The 12029-nt window shown below is 48.2% G+C and overlaps 1 protein-coding gene across 7 annotated transcripts in view; it reads left to right on the top strand.

The window, feature by feature from the left end:
• Nucleotides 1–415: 415 nt before the first annotated feature.
• The window catches only part of ZNF606 (zinc finger protein 606), a 28532-nt gene continuing 16918 nt past the window's right edge, over nt 416–12029 (top strand). For 2 of the 7 annotated variants that reach the window (XM_032388553.1, XM_032388546.1), the window contains exons 1-4: nt 487–941; nt 2166–2275; nt 3276–3332; nt 3853–3941. In XM_032388553.1, coding sequence (XP_032244444.1) covers nt 2245–2275; nt 3276–3332; nt 3853–3941 — 177 coding nt within the window. In that variant the 5' untranslated portion in view covers nt 487–941; nt 2166–2244. The other 5 variants (XM_032388547.1, XM_032388549.1, XM_032388550.1 and 2 more) reach the window with 5 other exon arrangements.

Consider the following 12029-nt stretch of genomic DNA (forward strand, 5'->3'; position numbering starts at 1 on the left):
AGCCTCCTCATCTGGAAAGGGAGCTCAGAACAGCCACCTCCGCACAGTATTGTCAATGTTAAACCAAAGGACCCCTTGAAAGCGTTCAGACCTGCGTATGGGACGCAGAAAACTATCAGATTTCGTCAAGGTCGCACTGCTAAGGGCAGCTACCGTGAGCCCCCATTTCACAGACGGGCAAACTGAGGCTCACGGGGTCGCGACCTACCCAGGCCTTCCGGAGTTCGGCAGCGGCGGCAGGGAGGGTGGTCCAGGCCCGGGACAGCAGCGTCCGGTTCGCCGGGGGCTAGAATACTAGTCACCCAGGTAAGCCCCTGACGCAGCGGAGGCGGGACTCGAGGCGGAGCTGCTCCCTGGACCTGCCATGACGACGCTTCCGGACCAACCGGAAGCATACCGCCCGGAACTACAACTCCCAGGAGCCCGCGCGGCGCGTCCTGGTCGACGCCGGGGGAGCGGCCGCCATTGTCCGCCGCCGAGGTGAGGCGGGTGCCGAGGCGGTGGGGTTGTCGCTGCCGCCGACGCCGAGGACTGGGAGGGTCGGGAGAACGAGCGGGAAGACGCGGCGCCTGCCATCGGGGCCAGCGCGGCGCCAGGGCGGCTCCCGCACCTGCCCTTTCCGCGCTGGCTTCGCGCCCCCGTTTCCCTTGGTTCTCCCACCCTCCCGCCTCCCGCCTCCGGGCTCGCGGCCGCGCTGGGCCGGCTGGGCGGGCCCGGGGGAAACCCTGCACGTCGGGCCTGGCGCGGGTCGCGGCCGCTGGCCCGGCACGCCTTTGTCTCCCCCGCCGCGCGCGAGGATCCCAAGGGCACCGCCGGGCCGAACCTTGGAGCGGAACAAAAGCCGGACGCCCCCGGCCGAGCGATCCCGAGTTTGCCAAGTCGCTTGCCGAGAGCGGCGGGGACCGGCTCGCAGGGGTGGGAGGCCGGGAGCCGCGGACCAGGTAAGGCGGGCCGCTCGCTGGTACGGGCCCCGGAGCATCCCGTCCGCGCCGGGGGTGGTGGGGGAAGTCGGGCGGGAGGCCCGGCAGCAGGTGACGAGGACGCCTCTGAGGCCCTGCGGGAATGGACAGCTTTCTGCCCCAGCGGGTGTCTCGTCCCCGCGGGTTCACCGGAGGCGCCGAAGGACGACGGCGAACGTGGGAGGGGAGCGGGCCGCGGTTCCTTTCAGCTTGCGGTGACCGCGGACTTGGTTGAGTTGCAAACAGCGGTGCAGAGTAGTTTGCCTCCTCTGAGTTCTGGCGCAGATCCCGGTGTTCCTGGGGCCCAGTAGGCGTCCTGGTGCTTTAAACACGCTCCCAGGAATCCGCAGAGCGCTGCCAGTTGGCCTGGGAACCCCGAGGTCTCGGGACTCGCACAAAGACTGGGAACCTGGGGAGTTGGTGGTCTGGGCTCCACACCAGCAGACAGGCTCGGGCCTGGTAGGTTTTGCAGGTTGATTTCTTGCTTCTCTCCCCTCCTTCCTTCTAGATAAAATTTGCATAACATAAAATTAACCATTTTAGACTACAATTCAGGGGTTTTGTTGTATATTTAGAGAGTTGTGAAATAAAAAACTATCTAATTCCAGAACATTTTCGTCACCTCCCAAAAGAAACCCCTGCACCCATTAAGCGGTCAGTCCGCATTCCTCCCTCCCCGCCAGCTCTAGGCAGCCACTGATTTTTTGGGTGGTGCAGGTAGATTTTACAGTAATTTTTGTAAATCACCAAAAAGTTACCTGGAAGTTGTCACTGGCTGTCTCTTGGGAGCCACTGACAAATTTCCACCCTCTCATCCTGGATTGTGCTCTTTTTTTAGCTTATTCAACTCTCTTCATTCTGTTGTTTTTGACATGTAAATTGTTTTTTGGTGTTTTTTTTTTTTTTTTAAGATTTTATTTGTCAGAGAGAGAGAGAGAGAGCACATAAGCGGGGGGAACAGCAGGCAGGAGAAGCAGGCTCCCCACTGAGCAGGGAGCCCCACGTGGGACTCAGTCCCAGGACCCTGGGATCATGACCTGAGCCGAAGGCAGATGCTTAACTGCCTGAGCCATCCTGGCATCCCTAAATTCTGTTTTCTTATGATGCTCCCCAGAAGTCTTCTGTTGCTTCTGTGGATGGGCTGTCTTTGTTCCCTCGATCTTCTCCAGAGAAAGGACCACTTTTGTGTTTTCCATCTGTCATTAGGTTGGTGCTGCAATTGCATTCCGTGAATCACCCGAATCCCGTGCACCTGGGCAGGCACCTGGTCAGTTGATCTTGTGAGATGGCAGCCATCAACCCGTGGGCCTCGTGGGGTGAGTCCAAATTCTGTTTCTTCTGGGCCGCCTCAGCAGCAACCTGCTGCAGCTAGGGGTCAAAGCTGGGCAGGGGCTGAGGGTTTTGGGGGATTGGAGGGGGTCTCTTGGTCTTGGTATAGAATTAGAACTGAGTGACATTTAAAAAGAAAAAACGGGCACATGGGTGGCTCAGTCGTTAAGCGTCTGCCTTCGGCTCGGGTCATGATCCCAGGGTCCTGAGGTCAGGCCCCGCATCGGGCTCCGTGCTCCGCGGGAAGCCTGTTTCTCCCTCTCCCACTCCCCCTGCTTGTGTTCCCTCTCTCGCTGTGTCAAATAAATAAGTAAAATCTTAAAAAAAAAAAAAAAAAAAAAAAAAAAGATTAAAAAGAAAAACAACTTGTTTGTTGGTGAAAAGGGAAACTTCTTGGTGTAAAACACCATATAATTTTTGTATATTTTATAGTCCTAAGATGTCTCATTAGTTCTAAGAGATTTTCTAGTGATTTGTGGGATTTCTTAGACAGTCATACATCCAGTCAGAATTTCTCTATCACTGCTATATTTTACCTTTATTTTTGTTTTTCGTTCTTATAACATTCGCGTGTAGTTTAAGAACAGTGCTAAATAGTGTGATGTCAGTGGTATTCTCTCTTTAAGTTAGGCTTCATATATCTGTCAGTAAAGACATCGAGGGAGTGTCTTACTACTTAGATTTTTTTTTAAAAATTAGGTAATGTTAAACATTTTATCAGATATCTCATGAGCTGTTTAAGGGATTCTGTTCTTAATTGTTCTGTGGCTACATCACATCAGATTTTCTAATAGTGACTTACCTATGCATTTCTGGTATAAATCTAGCTTATGATGTTGGATTTTGTCACACGCTTTGGGCTCTGTTTATGGAACTTTGTTACACCCATTAGTGAGGCAAATCCCCTTTTCCATTTTGTTGCCTTTAGTCACTAGGATTGTTGTCACAGTGCCTTTCCTTTCCTTGCCCTAACCTGATCTGATGCAGGTGTCCTTACAGACCAGTCCTGGGGAATGGCAGCTGTTGACCCATGGGCCTCCTGGGGTGAGTCAAGAGCCTGTGTCCCCGTTGGCCATGTTGGCTGCTTGTCCTGGCTTCTCCCAGAACTGACCTTCCTTGGCCAGGAATCCGAGCTGGGGGATTTAGGGCTTGGGAGAGTGGGGGACTCTGGTCCAGATCTGTCTCTGTGCAGAGCTGGAACAGGAAAGGATCAGAACATGGCACTGGGAGATAAAGTGATGGTGACACCTCCAGGACAGGGTGCGTGAGAATAAATGTGTGGCCATTTGTGGCTCAGGCCCAGAAAGGATGTGAATGGCACTACTTCTCAAAGACAGTGCCTCAGAGCAAAGGGGGGCAGTGCAGGGTTCATGTTTAGGCACATCCCTTATCTTCTCTGAGCCCATTTCCTTCATCTATAAAATGAGGAGATGAGTCTTTTCCTTTGCCCAGCAGAGAGGGCCAGGAACTGGCTCTCCCTGAGCCCTCCCCCCAGGATAAAGGACTTATGTGGGCATACTTCTGGCAGGGAGAGCTGCCTCCGTGACTTTGTTTTCCTCCTCAGCTCTATGTCCTCAGGACTCCACCTGGCATGTGGAAGAGAACCCCAAGGAGGAGAGGAGGGCCACTGGGCTTCCAACAGCCCAGATCCAGGTGAGGTGGGCTTCTACTTTTTCCTGAAGGGCTGTCCTGTTCCCTAAGGTGTCCAGGTTGTCCCCCGCCATCCTAGTCTATATGTTCCTCACTTCATAACAGCTAGAGTTTGGGTAGAGAAGGAATTGGCCAGAAGTTTATTGCTTTCTGAGCATTCAGGAAGAATTTAAACAGTTTTCTATAACTTGGAGCCACATTATCAACCAGCCTATTCACATTCCTAAGCCCTAGCTGTGCTGTGTGTTGTTTTGGGGGATCAGGGGCAACCCTTTTAGCTGGCAGCCCCCCTTTCCTCCTCACACCTTGCCTCATGTATTCAGTGCCTGATTCAGTTTGATGCTGTCCTGTGAGCTCTGTGCTTGCTGGGAGGGGAACATGGACGAGTTCAAGCCCTGGTTCTGAGGAATTCTCAGTCCCTTTTCCAAGATGGTTCACTCAGCTACCGAGACCTCATGGCCTGCTGGTGGTGTATATGTGGTTCAGGACATAAGCCTGAGATGCTTAGGGAGGCCCCAAACCTTGGAGGAGCCGAGCCCAACTAATGCCGTGGGAAGTGGGTCAGTCTGCGTAGAGTCACTGGGGCACAGAGCGGCTGGAATCCTTCCGCTGTGGGGAGAGAGACTGCCTGGAGACATGACACACTTACACCAAGAGGTGAGAGGGGTTCCGCAGCCCGGGAAGCAGAGGTCTGGCCTTTTACAGCGCCGCTGGTGTGTGTGGGGTGCGGGGGCACGGCGTGACCAGCGTCTGGGTGAGGGCTGACCCCAATTAGAATCTAGGATGGAGAGGCTAGGATGAACGCTGCCAGGCCCTGAACGCCTGCTGCAGAGCCAGGGCTCCATCCTGGTGGTAATAAAGAGCCTCCTAAGTGTTGGGAGCAGGAGGCAGCAGTGTCTAAAATGTGGCTGGAGGGATGTCCCTGGCAGGAGTGTGTGGGAGAAGGGGGCTGTGGGAAGCAGGCTTGCATTTCAGATGTCCGTGTGACCAGGGCCTAGGAGAAGACCTTAGAGCTGTAAGGGAGTCAAAGCAGGGGAACTTCGTGACTGTAAAGGCGTAAGGATGGCTCCTGAGAGAAATAGGACAGCAGAGTTGATGCGGGAAAGGTGGCAGGAAATAGGATAGCAGGGTAGATGATACTGGAAAGGTTTCCTCTTCCTTTTCTCCTGCCCAGCCTCTTCATTAGAAGCAGCCACTTACAAACAAAGCTTTTTTATAACAACTGTATTAAAATATTATTCAAATACCATAGGTTCACCCTTTTAAAATGTATAGTTCTGTGATTTTTCATATATTCACAGAATTGGACAACTATTACCAACCAATACCCACTTCTAGATCATTTTCATCACCCTAAAAAGAAATCCTGAGCCCATGAGTAGTCACTCCCTGTTCCCACCGCCCTCAACCCCTGGCAGCTACTAATTTACTTTATTTATTTGTCTATTCTGGACATTTCACATAAAGGGAATCATACAATATATGGCCTTTCGTGTCTGTTTCTGTTTTTAAGGATCATTTATGTTGTAGTGCATATCAGCATTTTATTTCTTCTTGTGATTCAGAGGCAGCCATTTTTAACTTACTGTTTTTGGTTCCTTAGGGTTATCTCCATATTTCTAAGTGAGAGATTTTCATCCTGATTCATGAAATTTACATTTACCCTTTGACTCCCTACTATGAAAGATGAAGAAAAATAGTTTCATTACTATATATAAGTTTTTCTTTTCTAAGTTAAAATAACGGATTAAACAAATATGAGATACTGAGATATATAAATGTTAATAAAATTTCAACTTTATGCCTCCCCCAAATTAAAAAAAAATGTAATGAATCTCCCAGTTTCAAAGCTGACTGGCGAAGTGCATCGCAAGCACGCTGCTCCCCCGTGGCAGCACTGCTGTCCTAGGAAGGCAGCCGGGCCGAACCACGGGATGCAGAGTGGTGGTGGTTTGGCATCAGAACTTGGGTGACTGTGCTGTTCACCGCTGCTATGATATATAGTCCTTTTTAGATTCTGTAACGGAATCAGCAGTGAGGCTAGGCTGAAAGATGGGCCCCGAATCAGTCGCTTGGGAGCAGAAGTTAGCTGTAATAAAATGCTGTGAAGAAGCTTTAATAACCGCTGGGCTGCACTCTGCTGTTAATTTATGTGAGGGTTTCTGAGAATTACTAGGGTTAATGCTGAGAAAATAAAATGGAGAATTAAAATGACAACACCCTCCAATGTCTGAAGAGTTGTGATTTCTGAGTACATGCTCCTCGCCCCCTCCCCACACTCACTTCGGATTTTTCCCTGTGGAAAACTCAAGACTTGAATCATATGAGTTTTATATTAAGCGAGGTCTTCAGGAACACTAGCAAGAGCTCTGTATGTCCCTCTGCTGTTCCCTCCAAATTAAATACTGAAATAAAGCATTCACCTGGTGAAAACGTCAAGTGCCGTCATCCCTTGTTATCTGAATAGTCCATTTTGGGGTTCATGTTGGATAGTGAAGTTTCAACTAGTGGGAGCCCAGATCCAATTATTTTGAAGAATAGGGAAAATAATAATATCCCATCTAAAAAAAACTTCAGCCAGCTTCCTCAAATGTGGAAACTCTCAAACCCCTGTATAACAATCCACCGATGCTTTCTGCATGATAAACATGCACATAAACAGTAGTAATACTCTGCACTCATCTCTCGTCTTGAGGATGTGCACATAGTTGTTTTCCTTCCCTGCAAAGAACTTGCACTAAAATACTAATGAGATTGTGAAGATGCCAAAGAAGTACATCTGAATTTCCCCAGATGACATGAATGGGCCAACTGTCCATGATTTCAGATAATGCAGGAGCTGAAACCCATCTCAGCACCCTCTGCATCTTCCCTCAAACCTTCCCATGGCGGCTGGTTAGCAGATTCCATAAAGTGCTGTAGAGAGCCCCGGTAAGTGTTCATACATACGTACAAGGTGAAACGTGCAAGAATGATTGCAGGAAATTTGGGTGAGACATTTTCCAGTCATCCTAGCAGATGTTTGTAAAGTACAAGTTTAAGGGTTACCTGGGAATGGAACGGCTCACTCCTTCCTGTCCTAGCTTCTAGGGTCTCTCTTGTCCCCACAGCTGGTAATACTGGTCCCTGACTTCCCCCATCGCTTCTTTCTGTTTAACGTCCAGTCTTGGTTTTGCATTTTCTGCATCTTCAAGGCCTCCAATGAACTGTGGGCCCCAACATAGAGCTATTCAGCTGGGGGTGTTTTTTTTCTTCCTGTTTGGCAGTCCACGATTCCTTCCACTTTGATAACAGCTACTGGAAATCTGGAAATACTTTTTTTTTTTTTTTAAGATTTTATTTATTTATTTGACAGAACACAAGCAGGAGGATTGGGAGAGGGAGAAGCAGGTTTCCCACTGAGCAGGGAGCCCCATGCGGGGCTCAATCCCAGGACCCTGGGATCATGACCTGAGCCAAAGGCAGACACTAACAACTGAGCCACCTGGGTGCCCCTAGAAATACTTATTTGTTTAAAGTTTTGTTTGGACAAATTCCATAATTACAGAAAAGTCTGAAAAGTAATCAAACATGGTCTCCATTACTCTGAATGAACAGTTAATGTTTTGTCATATTTGCTTAGTTTTCCTTTTACACAGCGTCCAGTCACATTCTTTTCCCATGCTTACGCAGAATGACTGCTTATGGTGTGTACACGGCTAATTTATTTTCATACTCATACATAGATCATCTATTTCTATATGTATCACTTAGATAGTAATATTCTATTTTTTTAAGATTTTTAAGTCATCTCTATACCCAAAGTGGGGCCCGAACTTACAACCCTGAGATCAGGAATCTCATGCTCTATTGACTTGAGTCAGCCAGGCGCCCCTATTCTATTTTTTTTTAAAGCAGTGCTTTTCCTATCTAGCTTTTCTACGCCTTTCTTTGCTTATTCAAGGTCGACTTTAAGGTCCATCCATGTGGTAAGTTCATTCCCTTTGCCTTCTGTTCATCCTTTTCATGGATGGGCTTAGAAGTTCCCTGCCCCCACCATTTTTGCTATTCCAGGAAAAGCTGTGTGAACGTTCTTGTAATTTCACTTTGTGCACACATATATATGTTAATGTAGACGTACCCCTAGAAGCAGAATTATGCTTAGTTTTAGGGTGCATGTGTGTTTTCAGTATGACCAGTGCTGCCATGTGGCCCTTTGAAGGTGCGAAGCCTCTTGTCACCACTCTGGAATAGTGCCCGTTCCCCTGCATCTTTGCTGCCATTTGGCAGGGTCAGGTCTTTTAATTTTTGCTTATCTCAAGACCAAAAAGGTGTATTGTATCACTTCGCATTTCCTTGATTGCTAGTGAGATTGAGTATGTTTTCATATCATTACTAATCATCTGTATTTCTTCTCTCTCATTCTTAGATTTGTGTACTCTCTGACCTGTTGATATGTAGGCATTCTGGATCCTGATTCTTTGCCTTACACGAATTGTCTTTTCCCAGTCTGTAGCTTGTCTTAATTTTGTGGTGTCTTATCAGTCAAATGTTTTCCAGGATATTTTTCTCAAACATATCTGGCTTTATTTATGGCTAGTGTTTTTCTGCCTTGTTTTAAGAACTCTTGTATTAAAAAAAAAAATCTGTCCTATTCCTTTATATTTGTTCTGTTTCTGAGGCCTTCTGCTTACATGGTGGGCCTCCTGAAGCAAGTGCTGTGTCTTCATCTTCAATGAATTCTTGTTCTTTCAGAGCCCCTCTGGTATCGCCCTGTCCTGTTTTATACTGAAGCCTCCAATCGGGGAAATGGAATTGCAGTTCACTGAAAGTTGGCTGTATCTGCTGCCTATATGCTGTTTTCCTTTGGCCCCTGAATTTGGTCTCTCTGCCTGTGCCGCACATGTTCCTCATGTGTCCAGGGCTCCTCCGGTCTGTGTTTGCCGGGAAAGAGCAGTAAGGCTGTCTTTGAGCATCCTGCTTTGCTGTGGCTGAACCAGTCTGGTTCCTGATTGGCCTCCCTTTGTATTTATGTGTCTGTGTGTCTGTGTGTCTGTGTGTCTGTGTATCTGCCTCCCAACAAGTCTCACTCTAAGCTCCGTGGACCTGGTTGGGCCAGGACCACCAAGTTGGTTGTGCTTCCGGTTTCCCGGGTATGCGGTTGGCTGTCAGGCCACAGACCTCCCAACCCCGTGTCCTGTGGAAGAGATTTCAACTCCAGGGTTGCTGGTCACCTGAGCAGCCTTAGAACCTCACATTCTTGTGTGTGAGAAGGGTCTGGGCAGTGTTGCCCAAGTGTAAGTGCAGGGCAGTTGGTGGTCATGCTGCCCCCGAGGTGGAGTGGCCAGTTGGGAGGTGGGACCATTGGCAAAGCGCTCCTGAATACAGACTCCCCTGTTTTCAGCCTGGTTCTCACGCCTGCCTTCACTGGATCATTTAAGCTCAGGGCCCAGAGCCTCTCCTGGGAACCTCTTCCACTGCAGCCCCTTCTAACCTGTGGGGCTGGGATCTCCTCTGCTGTTTCCTTGGTCTGGCACACTTTCATCTGTTCCCTATCTTGCAACAATGTGTGGGACACCACCTGCCAATGGCCTTTTCTGGGTATTTCCCATTCTTACAAAACTTTGGGGGATTTTTAAACCATAAGGTGGAATCTGAACCTTGTGTTAGTTCCTGTTACCGTTGTAACAAATCACTGCAAACTTAATGGCTTAGAACAATATAAATTTACTCTTGTTCTAGAGCTCAGAAGTCTAAGATGGGTCTATAGGCTCTTGGCAATCGGCCAGCTCTATCTTCCCGTTGATGCCTCTTCTTTGGCATATATTGTTATGTCTTCTCCCCCTCAGAAGTCAATAAATGGTAACATTTTTCAAAGACAAAAGAAAGGGGGGGGGGCTCTGTAGGGCTGTGTTCCCTTGGAAGCTCCAGGGGAGAATCTGTTTCTTTGCTTTTTCCAGCTTCTGGAGGTTACCTGCATTTCTTGGCTCAAGGTCCCCACCTCCATCTTCAACGTGCATCACTCCAACCTCTGCTTCCAATGTCCCATCTCCTGCTTTGACTCAGACCCTCCTCCTCCACTTAAAGGGACCTTTGTGATTACACTGAGCCCACCTGGATGATACAAGATAATCTTCCCAAATCAACATCCTTAATGTAATCACATCTCTGCAAAGTCCCTTTGTCATATTAAGATAACAGTCATAGGTTCTGGGGTTTAGGATGTGAACATCTTTCGGTGGGGGGCATTATTACAAACACCTGTGTTCAGTAACAACCACCATCAGCTTTCTGCCTTTCTTTTCATCTATCCTGGCACTTTTTGAAAACTGGAATATCTTAAAGCAAATCTCAGCTATTCTGTCATTTTGCTTATAAACACTTATGTGTATATTTCTAAAAGATACATAATTTTTAGAAAATAATATCTTTATCACTACCTTCATCACACCCAATAAAATTAACAGTAATTCCTTATTAGCTAATACCCAAGCAATGTTTGATTTTTTCCACTTGTCCCCAAAATACCTTTTATGGTTGATTTGTTCAAATGAGGATCCAAAAAAGGACCACACATCATGTGTGCTTCATATACTGAAGAAATTAGGTCATTTGTCTTGTTGATTTGCCTGATTTTGCTCTCTTGATGTCATTGGGTGAGTTCCTCTTCCCTTTGTCTCCTGTAACTGATCATTGGACTGGAGGGCTGAGTAGATTCAGGTCCCATATTTTGGACAAGATTACATCATTAGTGGTGCTGAGTCCTTCCTACTGTGTTGCATTAGTGGGCACAGGATGTCTGGTGATCCCATTTTCGGATGATGTGATGTATTAGGCTAACAATAGCTGCTCCTCCATTAGTCTTCATGTTATTTAGACATGTTCGTTCCCTGTCTGCCTTTCATGTGTGATTTAGCAGTTGTTGATGATCATTGCCAATGTCCACTATTTGATTAAAGGTTGCAGAATCATTTTCAGTCCTTCAGTGTCTATTAGATGTAGTTCTTCTATTCCTTTTTAAGTTTGTGCACGGGGATTCCATTATGGTCTTGGGAGGGGTGGTTAGCCTGGTGGTTGACTTGTGGCTCAGTTCACCAGGTTGATAGCTGCCAGGGTGTGGGTTTGAACCTTGTTAAGTATAGGTGAACTTGGAAGCCATTAAGTAGACGCCACCTTCTGGGCAAATTAGGTGGTATGAAGTGAGCACAGCAGGAGAATCCAGGTTAGAAAATATGGCCTCCCACCTGTTCCCCCTGGTGTGATGGCTCCGTGAAAGGACACTGAGCTTATGATTTCAGCTCATTTAGGCTTTGTGCACTTCTCTGTCCAAATGTTCATTTAAATTAAAAAGTTTATGTTACGTAAAACATAGAAGCATCACCCATCAAGGAAACTGAGGCCTAGGCAGGTCTGTAAAAGCAAACCAAGGTATTGGCCTTGATGAGTCCAAGGTTAGGCGTAGTTTCACCAAGAGAGATTGGGCTGAGCAGGTTTAAGTGCGTCTCGGAGTAATGGAATCACTGCAGCAGAATCGGTTCTGTTCTAAGCCAAGCGTTGTGTGAAGGTGGAAGGGGAGCAGTTGAGACTGACAGAGTACAAGTTGGCACACTGAAGACCCAGTCATGACAGCTGACCCTGATGAGAGAGAAGCTCAGTTTGCCTTGACTAGCAGGGGCAGAAAGGAAGGCCATGGCAAAGGCAGGGACGTAGCAGGCTGTGAAGGCATGGGTAGAGGCTCACGGGACTCTCAGAGGGGAAATTCACTGACACAGAGGTAGACCAGAAAGCCAGTTTCCAAATGGAGGGGAGGACCTAGAAGCTGTCGGGGCCTGTGGGGATTCTAACATTCTACCCATGTGACAGCTCACTCCCACTCCCACCACAAGGGAGGGCATACTCCACTCCACCCTGGACTTGCTGAGATAACTGAGTGCTTAAGAGCATTGTGAGAGGGGCGCCTGGGTGGCTCAGTCGGTAAGCATCCGCCTTCAGCTCAGGTCATGATCCCGGGGTCCTGGGATCGAGTCCTGTGTCGGGCTCCCCACTCAGTGGGGAGTCTGCTTCTCCCTCCCCCCCTCCTGCCCCGCTTCGTGCTCCCTCACTTGCACGTGT

This window comes from Phoca vitulina, unplaced genomic scaffold (assembly GCF_004348235.1).
Source record: "Phoca vitulina isolate PV1807 unplaced genomic scaffold, GSC_HSeal_1.0 scaffold52, whole genome shotgun sequence".
Taxonomy (NCBI): Eukaryota; Metazoa; Chordata; class Mammalia; order Carnivora; family Phocidae; genus Phoca; species Phoca vitulina.